Below are 22,424 nucleotides of genomic sequence, written 5' to 3'. Positions count from 1 at the left end.
ATATATTGTAGCTGAAGTACTGGATATTATAATTGTTGCTATGCACTAGTTGGAGGAATGAATGGGCAATGTGGCAGATGTACAGAAAAAAAAAATGTTCTGAGTTTGCACATAAGTCTTTGCTTTTTTCTTTTTTTTTTATAAATCATGAATTATTACTACTTTCTAATGCTCCTGAAATGTAATGGACTGTGTACATTAACAAAGTTTTTTTGTATGTTTATTTATATTTTCTGATATAACAAGACCAGAGGAGAGTAGCTAGCTTTTTGTTACTCAAAGAAAACTTACTAACATTTGGGTTCTACACAATTACTCATTCTGATTTTAAATCCCCATGTCATGGAAAAATATTATTTCCCCCTCTTCCACTTCTGTATTTACTTAGTTTATTTAACTTTTTTAAATCTTAAAGCTTACGTATGGGCCATTACATAAAATATGAATAATTTTTAGACTATACAACTTTTAGAACCCAAGTTGTTCCAGTTAAGGGAAAAATTCTCCTGTGTAACCATAACTGACCTTTTTATTCTTATTCCCTTCCTTGAAGGCTAAGGAACCTTCAAGGAAGGGAACAACACCAAGGGTCTGCATCCTTTTTCAAATTAATATTTTAAAACCTAAATTAACTATACATGATATGGTAAAAAGATTATTTTGTACAATGAAATACTGTTTCTTTTTCTCTACTGGGTTTAAAGTTTTTTTTTTTTTTTTTGTTTTTTATCATTCTCTCTGCAATTCAGAATTAATGCACTTATAAGCAGAATGGATGAATATACAAATACTTCGCAATTTAGTTGAGCTTCTGGTCTGTTTATGTCTTAATGCAAGCAATATAGTATTAATATTAAAATAGGAGAGTGATAGAAGGAGCTAATGCCACTTATTTGGTATCAGAGAGAGAGAGAGAGTGAGAGGCCTACACAATCACCAGGATGAAAAGTTGCAGACTACTGCTAACTGTGAAAGTCCACCTTATTCAGCACTGGCCAGCAGCAATTCTTTCATGTTTTTTGCTTTCTCTCTCTCAATATGCATTATAGTGATAATTTATACATATATAAATTATGTATGTATGTATCGAGGGTTTAGTGTCAAACAGCATTAACTACAAAATCATTTTGTGGTAAATGTTTTGTAATTGACCAAGAAAAAGTCATTTGACATTTTCTTGGTTTACTGGAAATGTTCTTATAGCCTAAGCTAACTTGTAAAGTACTAGAGAGATACAGTTCTGCGGCATGATATGTATTGTTATTTGTATAAAGTAAAAGTTGTTTCAAAACAAAATTGCAATTTTGTAGTTAACGTTGTTTGACACTAAACCCTCAATATATACAGAGCATTTCTGAATCATACCGAAAAAATTGTCTCACACACATATATAACAATCCTTATTTAAGGTTTGGTTTCTTGATCTAAGGTTTTTATTCATTTTTGTGGTCCTGGCTAAAGCCCTTCATATAAATAATGTAATTTTCTCCACATTAGTGTTTCTCACTCTAGTGTTTGCCTGCATTTAGTGAATACAAATGCAATCCCAGAATTTGGGTGGTACCAAGCTGAAATGAAGTATAAAAAATACATATGCGGAATTGTGTACAGGTCAACATGAAATTCTCTGAGCAGTGCAGTCAAGCTACGGGAACAGTCCATGGGCTTCTGTCAATAATAAACAGGAGCTTTACCAGCAGGGACAAAAAGGTGATTATTCTATTTATAAGATAATGGTTAGGCCACACCTGGAATACTGCATACATTTGTAAACCTCATTTTAGGAAGGATATAGATTTGTGAGAAAGAGTGCAGAGCATTAGCATTAGTAGAGGCATTTGATGCAAGAAAGCAAGCTTATGCAGCATCAGCCAAAAAAAAAAAAAAAAAAAAAAAAACCCACTTCCACTTCACCCCTCTGTTCGTTCAAAATACCTGTCCAGCTGAGCCTTAAACTTATTTAGGCTATCAACCTCCACCACAAGGGATGGAAGTCTGTTCCACCAACCAACCACCCGCTGGCTAAAGGCAAATTTCCGCACGTCTATCCTACATCTGTCTTTTCTCAATTTGAATTTATGCCCTCTCAGGTGATTTTTCTGAGCTAGAGGAAGAATCCCATCAGCATTGAGCATGCTTAAACCATTCAAGGCTTTATACACCTCTATCAGATCACCTCGCTGGTGCCTAGTCTCCAGACACTGTAATTTGCAAAACTTAAGCCTTTCTTCGAAAGAGCACCCCTTTGTTCCATTCACTAATCTTGTTGCCCTTCTCTGTACTCGTTCCAGCAGCTCTACATCCTTCTTGAAATGAGGCCTCTAGACCTGTATACAGTACTCCAGGTGTGGCCTGACCATTGCCTTATACAACGGAATAATCACCTCCTTATCCCTGCTGGAAAAATTCCTGTATATAATTGACAATACTCCATGAGCTACTCTTGCAGCCCGTCTGCACTGCTCAGAGAACTTCATATCTGCCTGCACAACCACGCCCAAGTCCCTTTCATTCTCTACCACTGTCAGTGTAGTACCACAGAGTTGATACGTTGCTCTGGGGTTGCTGTTTCCCATGTGTAGTACTTTACATTTGTCAATGTTAAACTTCATTTGCCACCTCTCAGCCCATCTGCTCAACCTTTCCAGATCCTGTTGCAGCAGCATAGTGTCAGTAGTGTCCTTGACAACCCTGCCAACCTTTGTATCGTCTGCAAACTTGGACATTAAGCCTGATATACCATCATCAATATCATTTATAAATACAGAAAACAATAATGGACCCAACACTGAGCCCTGAGGGACTCCACTAATAACATCAGTCCATGATGAGCAGTGTCCATTGATTACCACTCTCTGTCTTCTCCCCCTCAACCACCCCTTTATCCATAGCAGCAATTTGCCTCCAATGTCACACTGCTCCAATTTGTGTAGCAGTCTTCCATGTGCAACAGTATCAAAAGCCTTTCTAAGATCCAAGTATATAATATCAAAGTTATTCTCTGCATCCAGTTCTTTTGTGACTGCATCATAGTATCCAATCAAGTTGGTCAGGCAAGACTTCCCCTTAACAAAACCATGCTGTGTCTGAGCTATAACTGAAGTCTTGTCTAAATGATCCTGCAGTGCTTCTTTAACCAGTGCCTCCATTAATTTTCCTGGAATAGAAGTTAAGCTCACAGGTCTATAATTACTTGTGTCAGCCTTTGATCCTCCTTTGTGAATTGGGGTGACATTTGCACATTTCCAGTCTATGGGTACCTCCCCTGAGTCCAAGGAAGCTCTCATAATTATAGCTAAGGGTTTGCTTACTTCCTTTGCTGCCTCCTTTAATATAACTGGATAGATCCCATCCACCCCGGGTGCCTTTCTTGTATTTATCTTCAACAGTTTCTCCTCCACTTTACTCCCAGTTATTTCAAGATTCTCTAGCTTACTGCTAGAGTTGAATACACCTCTGGCATTCCCCTCGCTGAATAACTCCTGATGTGTGAATGTCGATGCAAAATATTCATTTAGTTTGTTAGCTACCTGAGCAGGATCATCAACAGTTGACCCATCAATATCAAGTGGACCAATCTGATTCATCCCCTTCCTTCTAGAGTTTACATAAGTAAAGAACTCTTTGCTGTTTTTCTTTGCATCCCTTGCCAAGGATTTCTCGTAATCTGCCTTTGCCTGCCTAACCTCCTTTGTAACTTGGTTGCATATCAACTTGTATCTATCATAGGCTTCTGTGTCATGTGTTAATTTGTAAGTATCCCATGCATTTTTCTTCTCTGCCATATGCCTCATTAGTTCATCTGACATCCATTTTGGCCTAAACCTTGAACAATATTTCTTAGTTGGTATGTAAAGCCTAGTAGCTTCCAAGATAAGTTCTTTGAATGCTTCCCATTTTGAATTTGCTGTTGGTAACATCATCAGTTGGGTCCCACTGTATAGAATTTAAATACTGTCTCAGTCCATCGTAGTCGCCTTTACGGAAGCAATAACCCTTCCCTTTACCCCTAATGGTAGTTACCTCTTTGAGTAAATCCCACTTTAGCACACTGTGATCACTGCCACCTAGTGGTTCATTTATCTGCAGATTCTTAATGCATGAAGAATCACTGCTGATAATCAAATCAAGAGTATTGCTCCCTCTAGTTGCCTCCCGAACATGCTGATGTAGAAAACAATCATCCAATAAATCCACAAAAGCCCTGCTAGTGTGTGAGTAACCAGCCCCCAAATTGCAGTCAATATCTGGGAAATTAAAATCTCCCATTATAAGACTCTCTGATTTACTGGCCCACTCTTTCCCTGTACAGTTCCTTATTATACTCATCAGAGTCATTAGGCCTATAGCACACTCCTACTCTCAATTTTGATCTCCCAATGTTTATGTCACACCAAACTGACTCAACACTGCACTGTCCAGCGATGTCGACTGGCTTCACTTCCTTGGTTTTTATGTGTTTCTTAACTAATAGCATAACCCCTCCCCCCTTCCTATCCTGTCTATCCTTTCTGTAGACGTTGTACTCCCCAAATTGCAGTTCTGCATCCCTTATATCTGTGTGACATCACGTCTCTGATATCCCAACAATATCTGCCTTCGATGTTTTGAGCAATACCTCAAATTCATCAAATTTATTTACTAAACTCCTAGCATTGGTGTACACACAAGTATACCTGCACCTGTTTCTATTCTTAGCTACCCTAACACAACCCATGTGTTTACTTGTACCGCAATGGCTCCCAGCAGTGTCTGAAATACCATGCATCTTGTTTTTCAGGCTTCTGCTCATTCTAATAGAAGCAGTGCAAGAATCTCTTTCACCTCTGCCAGTGGCAACTGTCAATCTATTGGTCTTTGTCTCCCCCCAAGCTAGCAGTTTTCCGACCCACCTAACACTGCCTCGATAGCATCAGCAAATATTCTTGCACCCTTTCTATTTAAGTGTATCCCATCCCTGTAGAAGCAATCTCTCCTGTTAACAAGTACAGTCCAGGCTGAAAAAAATTCTACCCCTTGAGCCTTGCACAATCTTTCCAGGGCCGAATTGATCGACAAGGCTCTCATCATATACTCCCTCCTATCGTGTCTGGGCAGAATTGCAGACACTCAAATTCAACCCTAATTCTCGGCTTTTGTTCAACAGTGACCTGTACTTGTTAAGTAATTCTGCCGGTCTCCTACTCTTAATATTATTAGTGCCAACGTGTACAACTATATCACCTTTTGTGCCCTTAAAAGATGATATTCGCTCTACAACGTCATCAACCTTTGCCCCTGGCAGACATACCCTGGTCCTGTTCCACCTATCTTTTTTACAAAGCATGTTCCCCGTTTCCCTGACAATAGAGTCACCAACAACTACTAGTTCCTTCGGGACCAGCGCATTCTGCCTTGGGGGTTGTCTCTGTGTCACGCGATGCCCAAGTGCAAGCTCTGGCGTTGATGTGGGCAGCTGAGAGCTTGATGGGCCCCTCAATTTAGTTTCTTCGAGGGCATCCATCCTGTATTTCAAGCTCTCGTATAGGCCCACAAGAACGCCGAGTTGTTGTCTGATATCGATACACTCCTTGCATCTTGCACACACAAAGACATCCCCCTTGGCAGTATCATGTCCCGTACCCGATTGCTCTGCAAACATCAAGCAAACAGTGCATTTTATAAGGCTGTGAGTCAGAGGACAACTGCCCCCCTCAGTTCTGCTCTGAGCCACAGCACTTCCATTAGCTTGAGCCTTTTGCTTTGCTGCTCTGGTCTGAGTCATGATTCTATTAATTAATTAATTAATTATAATTAATTATGTTATGTTATTAATTATGTTAATTATAATTAATTATATTACGTTTGTAATCTAAGTCGTTATATGTATTTATTTAAACGTACAATTTAACTGCTAACGAAGTTCAACTAACGCTATCTAGTACGGTATATAACTATTATCACAAAGGCGGGAAAGTTACGAACGGTAGCGGAGTTGAAACACGTGGAAACCCTTACCGATACTTTTATGCAATTACAAGGCCGAGTAAAGAATAAATACACCAAATTAATCAGAAAATCACAAAATAATGTTATACTACTAAATTTAAATCAAAAGTTTTAGAAAAACAATAATTTCAAATCAATAAATAAGAAAAATCCACTTAGCGGCTTTGAACACGACCGTCTCCTAGTAGCCTCGTCAGCAGAATGGCAACAGAGAAGAGCAACAAGATTAGTTGGGAGCACAAAAGGATATTCTTTTGTGTCCCCAACTAATTGTGTTGGGGACACAAAAAATTTATAGAACTCCGAGAAAGACTGGAGTTCTATAAATTGCCATCTCTAGAAATTAGGTAACTTTTGATAACCTAAATGAAGTGTATAAGGGTTTTAAAAGAGTTAAGTAAACTAAATGTTAATAGCATGTTTACCCTTTCTAGAAAAGGATGGTTGCAGAATAAATGTGCAGAAATTTGCATCCAACCAGCAAGTAATCAATTGTTGGAATAAATCCCCACCTAATATTGTGTAGGTAGATAGTTTGAATAAATTTAAGGAAGGTTTGAAGAAATTATTGGAAGGAATGGGGAACTAAAATGTCCCCCCCCTGGCTGGTGCTATATCAGTGGCCAGTCATGTTGCCGATACTAATTGGCCATTTTAGCCATGTGGTCAAGCACAAGGGTATGTCTGTATCCTCGTGCTTGACTTTGGGAAGGATATAGATCTGCTGGAACAGGTGCAGAGAAAGGCAACCAGATTGGTGAAGGGAACAAAACGGTGCTCTTAACTAGAAAGGCTTCAGTTCTGCAAATTGCAGCATCTAGAAAGTAGGCACTTGCTGGGAGATCTGATTGAAGTGTTTAAAGTCTTGACTAGATTGAACAAACTGAATGTTAATGGTATTCTTCTTGCTGAGACTACACACATGAGGGGGCATAAATTCAAGTTGAGGAAGGATGGTTGCAGGATAGATGTGCAGAAGTTTGCCTTCAGGCTTCTATCTGTTATTGTGGAAGTGGATGGATTGAATAAATTCAGGGGAGAACTAGACAAATTCTTGGAGGTTTGGATGGGTGAACTGGTTTTCTCTTTTGGCTGATTTTATATAAGCTTGCTTTCTTACTTCATTTGCCATTACTGCTGCTACTACTACTATAAACAGACAACTTATTTATTTTATTTAATTAACATATACAGAAATATTGGCCATAGGAAGAATAGCTAAATAGATATTTTAAACAAAAATGAAGAAGATATGGATCAATATCAAGTAAACAGGACTTACTCTCATTATACCTAAATATTTAACAGAAAATATGATAGCATTGAAGAAAATAGTGAATGGAAGGCTGATAGTTTAGAAGGAAAGATTTATAATACCATAGTGACCTATACATGCACTGAGTCTAACGTATTTAGTTATTAGTATTAGACTGGCTAAATAATGCAAGGAAGCAGACTTTTTCTTTATCTACCAAAAAAAGGAAAAAACAAACAGTCCTTCATACTTTCCCCTTTGCCCATCATGGCATTTGGATGATGAATTTTGACTTTAATAAATAAGATAATTGTATTATAAAAATAGTGTTAACTTTTCGTATGTTATGAACACAAGTTAAATAAAATAGAATAATTTCTGTAACTAACTAATTTCAAAATTTGACAAACAAATTTTTATTCAGTAATAGTTTGCGTATATCATTTGATTGACTTTTAAGGTCTCTAAGACACCAGTGTTTAGTAATATATCTTTATATGGAAACTGAATCACATAAAGGGAATTTTTCATGCCTAAGTATAAGTTTATGTACATATCTTAAATTTACTTGAGAATTGTATAATTAGCTTAAAGCAGATTTTTATTTCAATTTTGATGAATTTACTTTCATTATTCCTATTTTTCAGAGTTTTGGTTTTGGTCTTATTATTTTTAAATGGGGAATTGGTCATATTATTTTTAAAACATAAATCAATTTTAAAAATTGCATGCATTTTTTTATCCAATTATCATTGACCTTCGTCACTAGGGTGACATTAACCAACATTTTGGCTACAAAGAGTGTGCTTATGATCTTAGAGAGGTAACCATTATTCTTATTATCCTTGAGTGAATCTAAATTTCTAAAATAATTTTATACAAACAGCGTCACCAAAAAAAGTGAACTGCTAGTTTCTCATCAGATGATAAGTGGTATTTAGTGAGTTTCTTACTACTGGACATATGGGCTCTGAGCAGTGAGTTTTTTGTTATTGTTGTACTCTGTGGAGTGATTTTTTTTTTTTTTTTTTTTCCATTAAATTTTGAAAATTTGTAAAAATGAAAACTTTATATATGAATGCTTGCACCTCCATGGTGATGGTACTGTTAATAACCCTAAGTATACTCCACATGTGCAAAGTGCAAAAAACTGCACCTAGTGTATTGGAGGTGACCACTCAGCTCTGAACTAATGAAAGCAAGAGCCGAAGTGTGGCATAAATATGACATAAATACAAATGATGCCCCTGTGTGTCACCAGGCATTACTAGGTTGTAGATGACCCTCATCATCCAGTGCAACCTCATCCCTTTGCTTTTTTTGATGCTTGAAGTGGTGCTTTCTCTAATGCAAGCATGAATCTAAACTTCCATGGTCATGTAGTTGGTCTCTGTTGCTAGAAAACTAAAGCATTTCCCAGACAGAAACTGAATTTAGAAATACATAATTTTAAATTGCTTTTCTGCTTTGCTAATAAATAAATTCACTGCAGTTAACTGTTTATTAGGTATGATATTTTTTTAGGTTCAGTTGTGCACTCAGAAACACTAACCCTATTTTATAACCTTAAAGTGTACTGGCAAGAAATAATTCAAAATTTCATTTTTGAGACAGCTTTATTTTCAATATATTATGAATACAACACTGAAAAATACATTTTCTAATATTGAAAATATATTTTCAATTAATTTTTAAAGTAACTTCTCCCACCAGAGCACTTTATATATGCACTCTGTGTCACTAGGGTGTTGTCTGCACTGTTGTCTGCATTTGGATGTTGTTGCTGTGACTAATAGCAACAGTGAAATAGCACCCACATGCATCAACAGTTATATGCTAGCCAGACTCTGCAGTAACATGTGGCACCAACAACAGCATAAACAGTTTGAGAAGGCTGCTAAAAACATGAAGCTAGCATGCTTCAGTAATTGGACACGAGAGATTTAGCTAATTTTAAATTCTTGTTTTACAATAATTGCATTAATTAGGTTGTCATTTAGCCTAATTAGGCCAAACTTCTTCAATAACAAAACTATTAATGGTGTAGATCAGAAAAAGTCAAATAGTAAGGAAGGAAAAATAAAATTCGTGTAAATGACAATTTAATAGATATTTTAATTTTTAAAGATTTAAGACATTTCATCACCAGCACAACTAGTAAACAGTTAATATCAATACAACTAACACTCATAATATTATCAACTACAACTAACACTCATAATATTATCAACAGAGAACTAAAACAGATTTATAAATGTATATTTACAGATATAATATCTGCACTAGAGTCAATGAACCATGCAGTACTTTGGGTCTGGCTGAAGTAGCAGGCATGTGCCAGCCTCACCGAAGTTGTAGTGTTAATGAGGATACTGGCCTAGCATTGGCCTATACAATTGCACATGAGATGGGTCACAAGTAAGTGCTAATAATATATTTGATTCTTAAGACAGGTAAATAAATGGTGCAAGAGAAAAAAGTGGCCAAGCTGAAGCTCATCCGATTTCTTTGTTTTTCTCTATTTTATATAACAGTGATTCTTTGTTAGAAAAACCTAGAAAGAAGAAGAAGAAAGATTAAAGATTAACATTTGTAAAAAGAAGCTACAGTGAGCAAAAAAGAAAAAATAAAGTCAGTAATATAGGGAGAGAGAGAGAGAGAGAGAGAGAGAGAGAGAGAGAGAGAGAGAGAGAGAGAGAGAGAGAGAGAGAGAGAGAGAGAGAGAGAGAGAGAGCATATTACAAGGCATATTATAGTAGGCTGGTGACCCAGGCCTACTGCTAAATTAATGACTCAGTGTAAATTCCATAGTTGTTAATTACCATGAAAGATAACACATTTATTTGAAAAATGGAAATCATAAATAAATATAACTAATTTCTTTCTATGGTGACCCTTCTTTTAGCAACTATGACAAAATACATTAAATCTAAAGACCAATGTGAAATTAATTTCAAAAAGGTTTCACAGTATTAAAAATATTAAAATTTTTGCTTAGCATTTAACTGTTTTAAATGCTAAGTAAAATCTTTATCAGGTCTAAGAATCACTTACACAAGTCTGGAATTTCTTTTTATAATTAGAAAATTTAAGATTTTAGATACTTTCAACGCTTCAAAATTTTATGATATAGCTTTGATTTAGTTTTACAAAAGCTTTCTATTTAAATACACATGTATCACTAACAGAGGATTACTTTCAGCAAATTAAGTTTAGAGGGTTAATTTCTCCTAAAAATGAAGGTTAAAGTTTTTTACTGCATTTCCCAATTGAAATTTTTTAAAAACTCAAGTGCAAATTAATTATGAATTTGTTTCATAGTAATCTTTGGGATTTATGTAGTATTTGCAGTTGGTAAAAAATAAAGTCAAGTATAAAGTAACTTAGCTATTATGTTTAGTAGGCAGAGAGTATTTAGGAGATAATTAGACATGACAGGATTTTATACCATAGTTATGATTGTGAATTATTAAAAAATTATTTAATGTAAGTGTGTTATATTTAATAAAATATTAATTTCAACTTTTCCTAGTATATAAATTCACTTAAATTACATTTAATAAAAATTTTAATTAAATGTAAGTATTATGAATATTTGATAAGAATTGTTATAACTGAATACTTTTTATTACATAAAATTGGATTTTTATTACTTATTCATTTTTTTTTTTTTTTTTTTTTTTTTTTTTAGTTTTGGAATGAGTCATGATGGTCTCCACAATGGTTGTCAGGCACCACTTGGTGAACGTCAGCATGTAATGTCACCACATCTTAATTCTGATGCAAGCCCTCTAATGTGGTCAAACTGTAGTCGAAGTGAAATCACTAAATTTTTAGAGTAAGCTAATGCATATTGGAAGTATTATTCATATATATATGAAAAAAAAAAAGATATATATATACAGATCATGGGAATCATATGACAAATGAAATACACCAATGAGCCAAAACATTATGATCACCTACCTAATATGATGTTGGTCCTCCACGTGCAGCCAAAACAGCTGGTATCCGGCGAGGCAAGGACGCTACAAGATTTCTAAATGTGTCTTGTGGTATCTGGTACCAACATGTAACCAAGATCCTGTAAGGTCCGTGGTTGAGACGCCGCAGATCGGAGTTGCTGTTCCAACACAAACCATAGATGCTTGATGGGATTGATGTCTGGGGAATTTGGAAGTCAGGGCAATACCTGGAAATCTTTGTCATGTTCTGCGAACCAGTCTCGAACAGTCTGGGCGGTGTGGCATGGCGCATTATCCAGCTAAAAGGCGGCACAACCAGAGGGGAAGACTATTGCCATGAAAGGGTGTACCTGGTCAGCAATGATGTTTAGGTAGGTGGTAGATGTCAGAGTGCCCAGCACATGGATGACTGGACCCAGGGTATCCCAGCAGAACATCGCCCAAAGCATGATACCGCCATCACTGGCTTGTTTTCGTCCCACAGTGCATCCAGGTGCCATCACTTCCCCAGGTAAATGATACACACGTACCCGGCCATTCACATGGTGCAACAGGAAACGTGATTCATCAGACGAGGCACCTTCAATCACTCAAGGTCCAGTTTCAAAGCTCACATGCCCATTGTAGGCACTGTCACCGGTGAATCGTGGTTAGCATGGGCACTCAGAGTGGCCTGTGGCTATGCAGCTCCATTTTCAGCAGGGTCGATGTATTATATGTTGTGACACATTACTCCTATCAATAGCATTCCAATTACCAGCGAGTTGTGCCCCAGTCACCCTTCTGTTGCCACATTCCATCCAGGAGAGCCTTCGCTCACCTCGAGTATCGATGAGCTTGGTCGTCCAACACCTTGTCGGCTGTTTGTGGGTTTTCCCTCCTCGGATCACTTTCAGTAGATACTAACCATGGCTGACCATGAGCACCCCACCAGCCATACCATTTTGGATATGCTCTGACCCAGTCATCTGGCCATTACAATTTGGCCTTTGTCAAACTCGCTTAAGTCCGCTGCCTTTCCCATCTGAAGAACACGAGTAACACGGAACTCAGTATCGGGTCTTTTTTATACCGTGTCTCGACCCGCACTTGCACCATAGTTCACCTGCAGTTGCTTCAATTTGCAGGTCATAATGTTTTGGCTCATCGGTATATAATTAGAAAATGGAATATAGGTATTCAGAGCAAAAGTATACCTATAGCACCATAAGGCCGAAGTATTTAGTTAACCTAAGTTGGACTTCATTGTTATACCCTATAATTAAACACATAATATAAAAATAATAATAAAATAAGATGATAATGTCATCTTATTTTATTATTATTTTATTATAAATTTAATTATAGGATTTAACAATGAAGTTATAATATATAATAAAATTTATTATAATTTAAATTAACTTAATTTAACTTAAATTTTAAATTTATTTAAATTCACTTAAGGTTTTCTGTAGCAAAAACCTCTAATCAGTGTTTCCAAGGTTGACATTCTATTTCTGTCTCATCTTCATTGTTGGAATTATTTCAGAGATTTTGTCTCCCTTCTCTCACCCAACACATTCTGCCCTTGCAATTTTTCTCATATTCATTATAGGAGAAAAGGGGGTCTCCATTCTGCCCAATCTACTTAGAATACTATTTTTAGCTTCTGGAAATAGTGTTTCATGGAAAGGATTTTCTTCATCAAAAGCCACTGACAGTGACTTTTAATTAGATAGTATGAATCAGAGCTGTAATACTCAATATGTTCTACGTTGATAATGATATTAGTAAATTAATAAGAGGAGTTTACCTCAATATAGTACGTGGAACACTTCCGTATGATACCCTCCAGAAATTAAAACGGAAAAAATCGACAACTTACCGGTACATTAAAGTAAAATATAAATAATTAAAGTAAATTATAAATAATTAAATAATCAATTTAACACAATTCAAAATCAATTCAAAACAATTAAAATTCAAATTAACGCAATTAAAAGAATCTAACGAAAATATTCAAAACGAATTTCCTTCCTTGAGGAAGGAAATTCGTTTTGAATATTTTCGTTAGATTCTTTTAATTGCGTTAATTTGAATTTTAATTGTTTTGAATTGATTTTGAATTGTGTTAAATTGATTATTTAATTATTTATAATTTACTTTAATTATTTATATTTTACTTTAATGTACCGGTAAGTTGTCGATTTTTTCCGTTTTAATTTCTGGAGGGTATCATACGGAAGTGTTCCACGTACTATATTGAGGTAAACTCCTCTTATTAATTTACTAGTGACTTTTAATGAAATTAAACTTTCAGTCTTAGTAGACCTCTTTGAACATTTCTCCAGCACTCCTAGTGACATATTGCACTTTATACACTCATCACTTTTCAGCCATGCCCTGTTTTTTTAAGGAAGAGTTCAAGTTTTTCAGCAATTTGTCTATGCTGGGATACACTGGGGGAAGGCCTCCACTTTACAACATCACTTACATTGACAGTATAAAATTTGAATAATTCATCATATGGATTTAGAAGTATTCTTTGATTTGAAATTTGTATTTCAAATCAAATGTATAATTTCATAACTAGTTAGTATTTCATATTAATTAGTTAAAATTAAATCATTGATAAACTTCTTACTCAGGCAAAGTTTACAGCATGTTTCTTCTCCTTTCGCACTTTACATTCTTTTACTTCTGTATTGTATGACCTAGTCTGGTCTGTGACTGTGTGATCCAATCTCAAAAGGGCTCTTGAATATTTGGTATTGAAATTGGAGAACTTATATGTGGATACCCATCTCCCAACAACATTTTGAGATAAATGTATTGTTACCTGAACTTGATTCTTGTAGTTAAGCTCAGCCAGATAAATCAATTTGTACTGTCTCTAAAATATTCTCAGGTTTTTGGCAAACACCTTCCATTTGTAGTAAGGTTGGTTGGCATCCTTCCACCTAGGCAAACCGAACAGAAACCAACTCTTATTCCTATTGCAAATAGAATATCTTCCCAAGACTGTGCATTTTTCTATTTGTTGTCTCACAAAAAAAAAAAAATGCAAGAAAGATATTGTTAAACTGATTCTCTCCCATTAACTCATCTATCTAAACTTAAGCTTTACAATCTGTATCTTTCTGGTATTCTTTATTATTCATGTACATATGTTGCAATTGCTTTTTGTTGAGTTAAGTGATTTTACTTACCATTGTTTAATGTAAAAGTGTCTCTCAACCTTTTTTTAATTATTGCCCCCTAAAGGGCTTTTTTAGACAATTTTTTTTTTCTAATTGTCCCCATGAAATTTTAAACAAGAAAATACTTTATACTTTTCCTTTGATTCATTGGGATCCCTGAGCCTGATGCTTCTTAACTAAAAGTTCAATGTTTGGTATGATGTTAGTAAGTTTATTCTAATGTCTCCTCTTGAACATATATACCCTATATCCCTTCTGTTTCTTAATATTTTATTTACTGAACCATATAAGAATTCAACCATATAAGATGTTGGAAACAAAGAAGTACTTTGGCCATTACATACCACATTGTTGGATAAAGAAGTTTAGTTCTTTTTGATCCCCCACAACTCAGCCATTCCACCTTTTTCGAATTTATATTTGCATTCTTCAATACATTTTAATTCAATGAATTCTTCTTGAATTTCTTTGCTAGCAGACCCAAAATTGCATCCATTTTGATCTAACATCCATGGGTTCACTTCAAAAGAAAATAAATCTGAAAATCTATTTTTCATTTCACCTTTTAAAGAACACAAATGATCTGAATAATTCTTAAGATCATTCTTGGTGAGAGATTCATTGATTTCAGCTAACTCTTGCATACCATGAAATTGTTTTTCCATTAAATTGCTTTCAAATATTTCCAGTTTTTCGATGAAGGCTTTAATACACGTTTTCAGTCTATCACCGTAATTAATTTCCCTTGAAGTTGAAGTGATACTTCATTAAGTTTTTGAAAAATGTAAGCTATATAGTATAAGTCGTTTTTGTGTTTGCTGATCTCCTTTGCTAAATCTGTGTCTCCTTTGCTTTCTATAAAACTAATTATCATATCAAAAAGGTTTACAAATCTTGTTAGACAGTTTCCTTTAGAAAGCCATCTGACTACTGTATGTAAAAGAAGCCTCACACACTGTTCTTCATTATTAACACAAAATTTTCTGAAAAGGCAATCATATTTGTTATGTGACTTTATTTTATTGATAGTTTTAATAACTACATTGAGAAATTGATAAAGAAATGGACTAATTTTTTTGCAACCAGATGATATCGGTGCACAATGCGGTGTATTGCAAGAACTTCACTTAGGGACATACCTCCTTTAGGTGGGCTATAAAACTTTTATGTTCACTTTCAGTGAACAGGATACCAAATTTTCCAATGGCACTTGTTTTTCATCAAACCAGGTTTTTACAGCAGCAAAATTGGATGTTCCAGTAGTCAGTTTCTATAGATTTTAGAAATAACATCTCTTCAGCAATTTACAATCATCATCAAAATAATGAACGTATGCCATTAGAAGAACCTTATTTTACAATAATGATGAATCCACAGTTATCCACATAACTGTGGATTCATCATTCTGAGTAGAAAATTTTCTCACTTTTGGTTTATCAGTTAGCTGCTCTCCAATATTAATTGACATCTCATCGATTCATTTTTGAATTGAATCATTGCTCAATGCCAATGCTTTTAAAATACTGGAAGGATTTGATGCATCACTATTGAAATTACAGTCTCTAATGTAGGTTGTATAACAGTCTCAGCAACTGTATGAGCACTACCAGTTTTTCCGATTATTTCTGCAATTTTATAAGACGCAATCATTACGTCGTCATTTGTTTGTGTGTTCTTCTTAAATAAGGAAGTAATAGCGTTACATTGCTAAAAATTCTGTTTTAAATTTTTAAAATATTCGATATGTTTACCAACTTTATCGGGATATTTCCTTTTTAAGTGATCTAAATTCTTGATGGTTTCATAGCCTCATTTGAAAAAGAACTATTACACGTAAGACACATAGGCTGTCTTTAATTGAATGGACTTTCAATAAAACCATAAGCTAGATATTCATCCAGATACTGTTGACACTTTTTTCTTTCCATCACTTGATATGATTAATGATCTGTTGAATAATTCAAATAATTAATAAAATATAAACTATTTTTATTTCAAAAATAAACTTCCACAAGGAAACAATAAATCAGTACTAATTGTCATTTAGAAAGTAGAAACAATAAACTGAAACATTTCCTCATCCCATCCATGTCTCATATATTGACCAATGAAACAAAAGAATAAATAAATAAACCACACCCACAATGCCGCCATGAAGGCTGCAGTTGTTGGAAAGGCACAAACCGCGAGGATTGTGGAGATGTTACCTCTGAAAGCACGTAATCATTTAATGCCTGTGTAAAAAGCAAAGGTAGTTGAATTAAATCACATCCACTATCATCCTTTTATCAAGATTTCTCACTCACTCCTAATATAATATACATATATATTAAAAATCAGTTGTCTTAGGGAAAAAGAAAACCCAATGAGAGAAAATAAATATTAAGGAATAAGATGTCATTGGGTAGGGTTGAACTTGAGTGCCACACACCACTGTGATACCCATGGTTTTTCCCCCCTGGGGGCAATATCACCCCCCATTGAGAATACCTGATGTAAACCAAACCAGATGGTATTTATTATTACTTAAGCTAACATTTTGTTTATTATGCTATTTGATTATATTAATTTCTGTGTTTTTTCTTTACAAGGTTTGGTACATTTTGGTGTGTAGCCTTGTAACTTTATCTCTATAACCAATAATCTGGTGTTTATTTATTTATTACTTAATCATATGTTTAGATAAGCCCTTTGGTTATGTGAAGATTTTAATTATATTTTTATTGTGTTTTGATTAGTTATTATTATTAACCTCATAAATCTGGCAATGCTGGTTCTCGACATTTTCTGGAATTTTTAAATCTATTTTCAGATAACTGCTGATAGTACAATGCACATTTGCAAAAATTATTTTGTAGTGCTCCAACAGAGAGAGTGGTGAAGCAACCTTGCCACTATGACAATTGTGGTGTTATTGCTGACCTCATTAAAGTTTCCTGAGCAATGAATAAGCACATTAAAAATATCAGTAACAAAGCCAAATTCTGTTTTGCAATAACGTTCTATCTTTGACCTTTGTGGCTGCTACAGTGTACTTTGCTAATTTACTCTGCTATTGGTATGTATATGCATTGTATAGCAGCCAGTTGCAGTTATTGTCATTGTGAATCAGATCACAGTGCAGAGTGGTAATCAGCCATATACTGAAAATATTAAAGGATAGCTTCTAGAGCAGTACTTAATTGGCATTATTATAGCAATATCTGTATAGAAATCACTTGGCTTGTAGATAGTCTAATGGTGACAAAATGCCTGTACTAATAAAAGTTCCAGCTGTTTTGGTTAATATAGTTTAGCTTCTATGGCTAAGCTGTTTCCAATCTTATTCTTTAGAATTGTTCAGTGAAATAAGGTATATTCATTTCCAAAGAAGGAATTATCATTTTCATTGCCTGCTCCTCATTCTTTCCCTTTAAATGGATTTAAAATCATTCAATATGTGAACTGAAACAGCTTCAGCATGAGGTATGATGAGAGAACACTTATCAAGATCTTCAAATATTTCAAAACTATACAAACGTTTTGAGCATGGTAGCAAATCTGATGAAACTTGGTTGATATCAGTGACTGGTGCTTTAGTTTTATTGTATTAAAAATTGACTTTTCCTTTGACCTTGAAGGCAAAGAAATTTTATCCATCAAATTTTCTTGTAATGCTCTGAAAAGTAATGCCCCTCTTAGTACATAATATCAGTAATTGGTGGCAGAGCAAGAGTTTTTAGTTAATTTTAGTTTTGGTTTCTAGTTAATTCTTTCACTTCTCTGTGGTGTTTGTTTTCAAGCTCTGCTTTTTTTTTAATGAAGGCATTTTTGAATATTAGCATTAGCATTATTAGAGGCATATGATGCAAGAAAGCAAGCTTATGCAGCATCAGCCAAAAAAAAACAAAAAAAAAAACACATGCTCCCATTTCACCCCTCCATTCATTCCAAGTACCTGTCCAGCTCAGCCTTAAATTTATTTAGGCTATCAACTTCCACAACAATGGATGGAAGTCTGTTCCACCAACCAACCACCCGCTGGCTAAAGGCAAACTTCCACACATCTATCTTACATCTGTCTTTCCTCAATTTGAATTTATGCCCTCTCAAATAATTATTCTGAGCAAGAGGAAGAATTCCATTAGCATTGAGCATGCTCAAACCATTCAAGACTTTATACACCTCAATAAGATCACCTCACAGGTGCCTAGTCTCCAGACACTGTAATTTGCAAAACTATTGGTATGTTGCTCTTCGTAAGAGCAACTCTTTGTTCCATTCACTAATCTTGTTGTCCTTCTCTGTACTCGTTCCAGCAGCTCTACATCCTTCTTGAAATGAGGCCTCCAGACCTGTATACAGTACTCAAGGTGTGGCCTGACCATTGCCTTATATAGGGGGATAATCACCTCCTTATCCATGCTAGAAAAATTCCTGTATATCATTGACAAGACACTATGAGCTACTCTTGCAGACCGTCTGCACTGCTCAGAAAACTTCATATCTGCCTGCACAATTACCCGCAGGTCCTTTTCGTTCTCTACCACTGTCAGTGTAGTACCACAGAGTTTATACGTCACTCTGGAGTTGCTGCTTCCCATATGTAGTACTTTACATTTGTCAATGTTAAACTTCATTTGCCACCTCTTGGCCCATCTGCTCAACTTTTCTAGATCCTGTTGCAGCAGCGTACTGTCATTAGTGTCCTTAACAACCCTGCCAACTTTCATATCGTCAGCATATGGTTCATATGTGGCGTATGTGTGGCTCAAACAATGTGCAGTTATTGAGTTTCTGCCTGTTGAAAATTTTAAACCCATTGAAATTTATTGATGATTACTGGCTGCATATAAGGATAAAACTGCTTAGGTCAACACTGTTCATCAGTTGGTTTTACAAGTCAAAGGTAACGATGTTGGTAAAGCTATTGTCAGTGATGAAAGACAAATTGGATAACCAGCAATGTCAATGATAAAGTGCATAAACAAAAAGAAGCTAAATCTGTTTGTGGTGATCATCAGATCAAACAGTCAGATATTGCCACAACTTTAGATATTTCTAAAAAAACATATTCAGCACATTTTTCTGAGGTAGGACACCAGATGAGCTCCAGAAGGCTTATAGAAAAAAATTAAAAGACAACAAAGACAATTTAAACATTATATTGGAGTTGAACCCTTGATTCACCGCTGTGATCCCAAAAAAAAGGAAATCTGAGGAATTTTGTTATAAAACATATCCACATCCAAAAAATTCAAAGTCCAATTATCAACCAGAAAAGTGACATTGACAGTACTCTGTTGATTTTATTCACACAGAATTTAGAAAAAGGACCACCATGAATTCCATCTGGTATACGGGAACATTGGACAGTTTCAAAAAAAAGAATCAAATGAGTAAAGCCTAGCAATACATCAGTGTTACTTCAACACAACAATACATGACTTTGCTCTAGCAGTTCAACATTGGCAAGAATTTTGTTGCTAGGATTTGAATGTTCCAGATCTTTTCTTTCAATCTTTTCTATAGATAGATTTCACTGAATGTCTCCTCCACCCCATGAAAGCTTAATGAACATCTCTAAAGCAACAGCAATAACCAATGAAGTTACATTGATGTAACTTTCCTTCCCTTCTAATATAGTTTGGGAAGGACATTACATGGTTGTTATTCATCATGAATTATTAATATATATAATAAACCACTCTTATACCACGTGGAGTTACTAATATATTTTATTTATGCATTAGCCTAAACTAATATACATTGGGTAATGTTTCAGGTATCTTGCCTACCCATCTGTGAACCCGAAAAGATTATTTGGTCAGCAGACAGCACGGTCTGATAATGGGTATCGGCAAGTTACCTGAAACGTTACTCAATGTATATTAGTTTAGGCTAATGCTTAAATAAAATATATTAGTAACTCCATGTGGTATAAGAGTGATTTATGATATATATTAATAATTCCTTCCCTTCATTGAAGTAACTAATTACTGTGAAGAGATGTTTGGCTTCTCAGCTGAAAGAATTTTATTTGAATGGTATATTAAAAACTTGTTAAGTGCTAGATGAAATGTATTGAGTTAGGCAGGGCATATGTAGAAAAATGATGCAGCAAATTTAAAGATATTTTTATCAACAAGCAACATTTCTTCTTTTGAAATTATCTCTTTTACTTCAAAAGTTATGCAATAAGAGGTATTACTTTTCACCTACCCTTGTTTCTTAATTTCCTAATAAAATAAAATTCACAGATTTTGATATTTCATGGAGCATTTCTCTGTTATCATGATTCAATGTAATGTACAGTGTGGGCCATATATCAATGTATCGAGAAATGATTTGTATAATTTAAATCTTGAATCAGTTTTGTGCCTATTTTATTTTATTAATGTTAATATTATGTTTAAACAGTGATAGAATTACAGTTTTGACACAGTTACTCATGAGCTGGATTTAGAGAACAATTTTAACATAATTTATTTGGATTTTAGCAAAGCATTTGACTTAGTTCCTCATGAGAGCTTACTGATAAGTTGAAGAGGTTGGGATTACTGGTAAGATTCTAAGATGGATTGCTGGGTGGCTGCAAGGCAGAAGGTAGAGGGTTGCAATTAATGGATATTCTTCAGATTGGTGTAACAGTAGGAGTGGGGTCCCTCAAGGTTCAGTTCTTGGACCACTGTTATTTCTCATTTTCATAAATTACTTCAATGAAGGGATAGAAGGTGGGATGTCAAAATTTGCAGATGATGTAAAGATTGGCAGAGTCATCAATGATCAGTGCCAAGCAACACTCCTTCAGGATGACTTGAACAGACTTCAAAGATGGTCAGAGAAGAGGCAACTGTGTTTTAATGCTGCTAAATGCAAGGTCTTACGCCTGAGGAATATCAACACTCAAATAAATATACACTTTGGTGGAGTTTAATTAAAAACAGTGAAGGAAGAATGGGATCTGGGAGTTACAATATGGGCAGATATGAAGTTTTCAGTAAATTATGCCAGGAAAGCCCAGATATCCTATCGATAATTTCAAACGTTATCCTGTAGAGACCGGGAGGTCACACTCCATCTGTTTAAGGCAATTGTAAGACACATAATGAAATACTGTGTTCAAGTATGGAGAAAGGGTCCAAAGATGGGCAGCTTGAATGGCGAGATCGGCAGAAGGATGACCGTACGAAGAAAGACTCGGATTATGTGGGCTATAGAGCTTGTCAACTGGGTACCTCAGAGGTGATCTGATTGAAATTAATAAGGCTCTGAGAGGGATTAGTAAAATGAATGAAAGTGTAATTCTTACTGTTCCAAAGAATTCCAGAACTAGGGGTCATAAATTCAAATTACAGGGGTTGAAGTTTAAATTAGATTAAATTGTAGGTAGTTTTCTTTTGCTAGGGAGTCGTTGATTCCTGGAACAAATTGTCCTTGCAGGTAGTTGAGGCTGACAGTTTGAATAAATTCAAAGGTCAACTGGATACTGGAAATAATTTGCATTTTCTTATTTACTTGTTTTTTTTTTGTTTTTTTTTTGCCAATGCAGCAAAAGCCTGTGACTTTTGCTGCATTGGCAAAAAATTTACAAACATTTTTTACAAAACTAGAACATTGTCTAAATAGGGTATATGATGCAAACCTGAAACCACTTCCAGATAACAGAGGATATATTCAACTTTTTCACCAACTGGAAAATGTGCATGCTACAGTAAAAGGCAGCATAATCACAAAACTGTAATTGTTGCTGAATTTACCAACCTCAAGAAAGTATAGCATGTACTTTGGTTCATCGAGCTGAAGTTTGCCAATGCTATTAGGTGTAAAATTTGAATGTGGTTTAAAAAGAAGCTGATTGTACCTACAGCTCTACAGTGGTATGGAAAATTCATAAAAGGACACCAATTTGTGCAGTCAACCTAGCCAGGGTGTTGGCCAAGCAAAAGTGAATGAGGGTGCAGTCAAAGGGTGCAGTACAGCTGATTTGAGAAGTAAGTTTTATAGGATATATGGCATGCCAGACATACGTTTATCATGTCAAAGTCCATAGTGTGT

The 22,424-nt window shown here is 35.1% G+C and overlaps 1 protein-coding gene across 1 annotated transcript in view; it reads left to right on the top strand.

The window, feature by feature from the left end:
• Nucleotides 1-22,424, top strand: part of LOC150080606 (A disintegrin and metalloproteinase with thrombospondin motifs 6-like) — a 518,673-nt gene that overhangs the window by 236,617 nt on the left and 259,632 nt on the right. The window contains exons 7-8 of the mRNA XM_090381965.1: nt 9,512-9,661; nt 10,935-11,081. Of these exons, the coding sequence (XP_090238091.1) occupies nt 9,512-9,661; nt 10,935-11,081 (297 nt within the window). The remainder of the gene's footprint in view (nt 1-9,511; nt 9,662-10,934; nt 11,082-22,424) is intronic.

This window comes from Mastigoproctus giganteus, chromosome 9 (assembly GCF_048544385.1).
Source record: "Mastigoproctus giganteus isolate SK-2022 chromosome 9, ASM4854438v1, whole genome shotgun sequence".
Lineage (NCBI taxonomy): Eukaryota > Metazoa > Arthropoda > Arachnida > Uropygi > Thelyphonidae > Mastigoproctus > Mastigoproctus giganteus.
The sequence above is the reverse complement of the archived record's forward strand: the minus strand, read 5'-3'. Positions and strand labels throughout refer to the sequence as shown.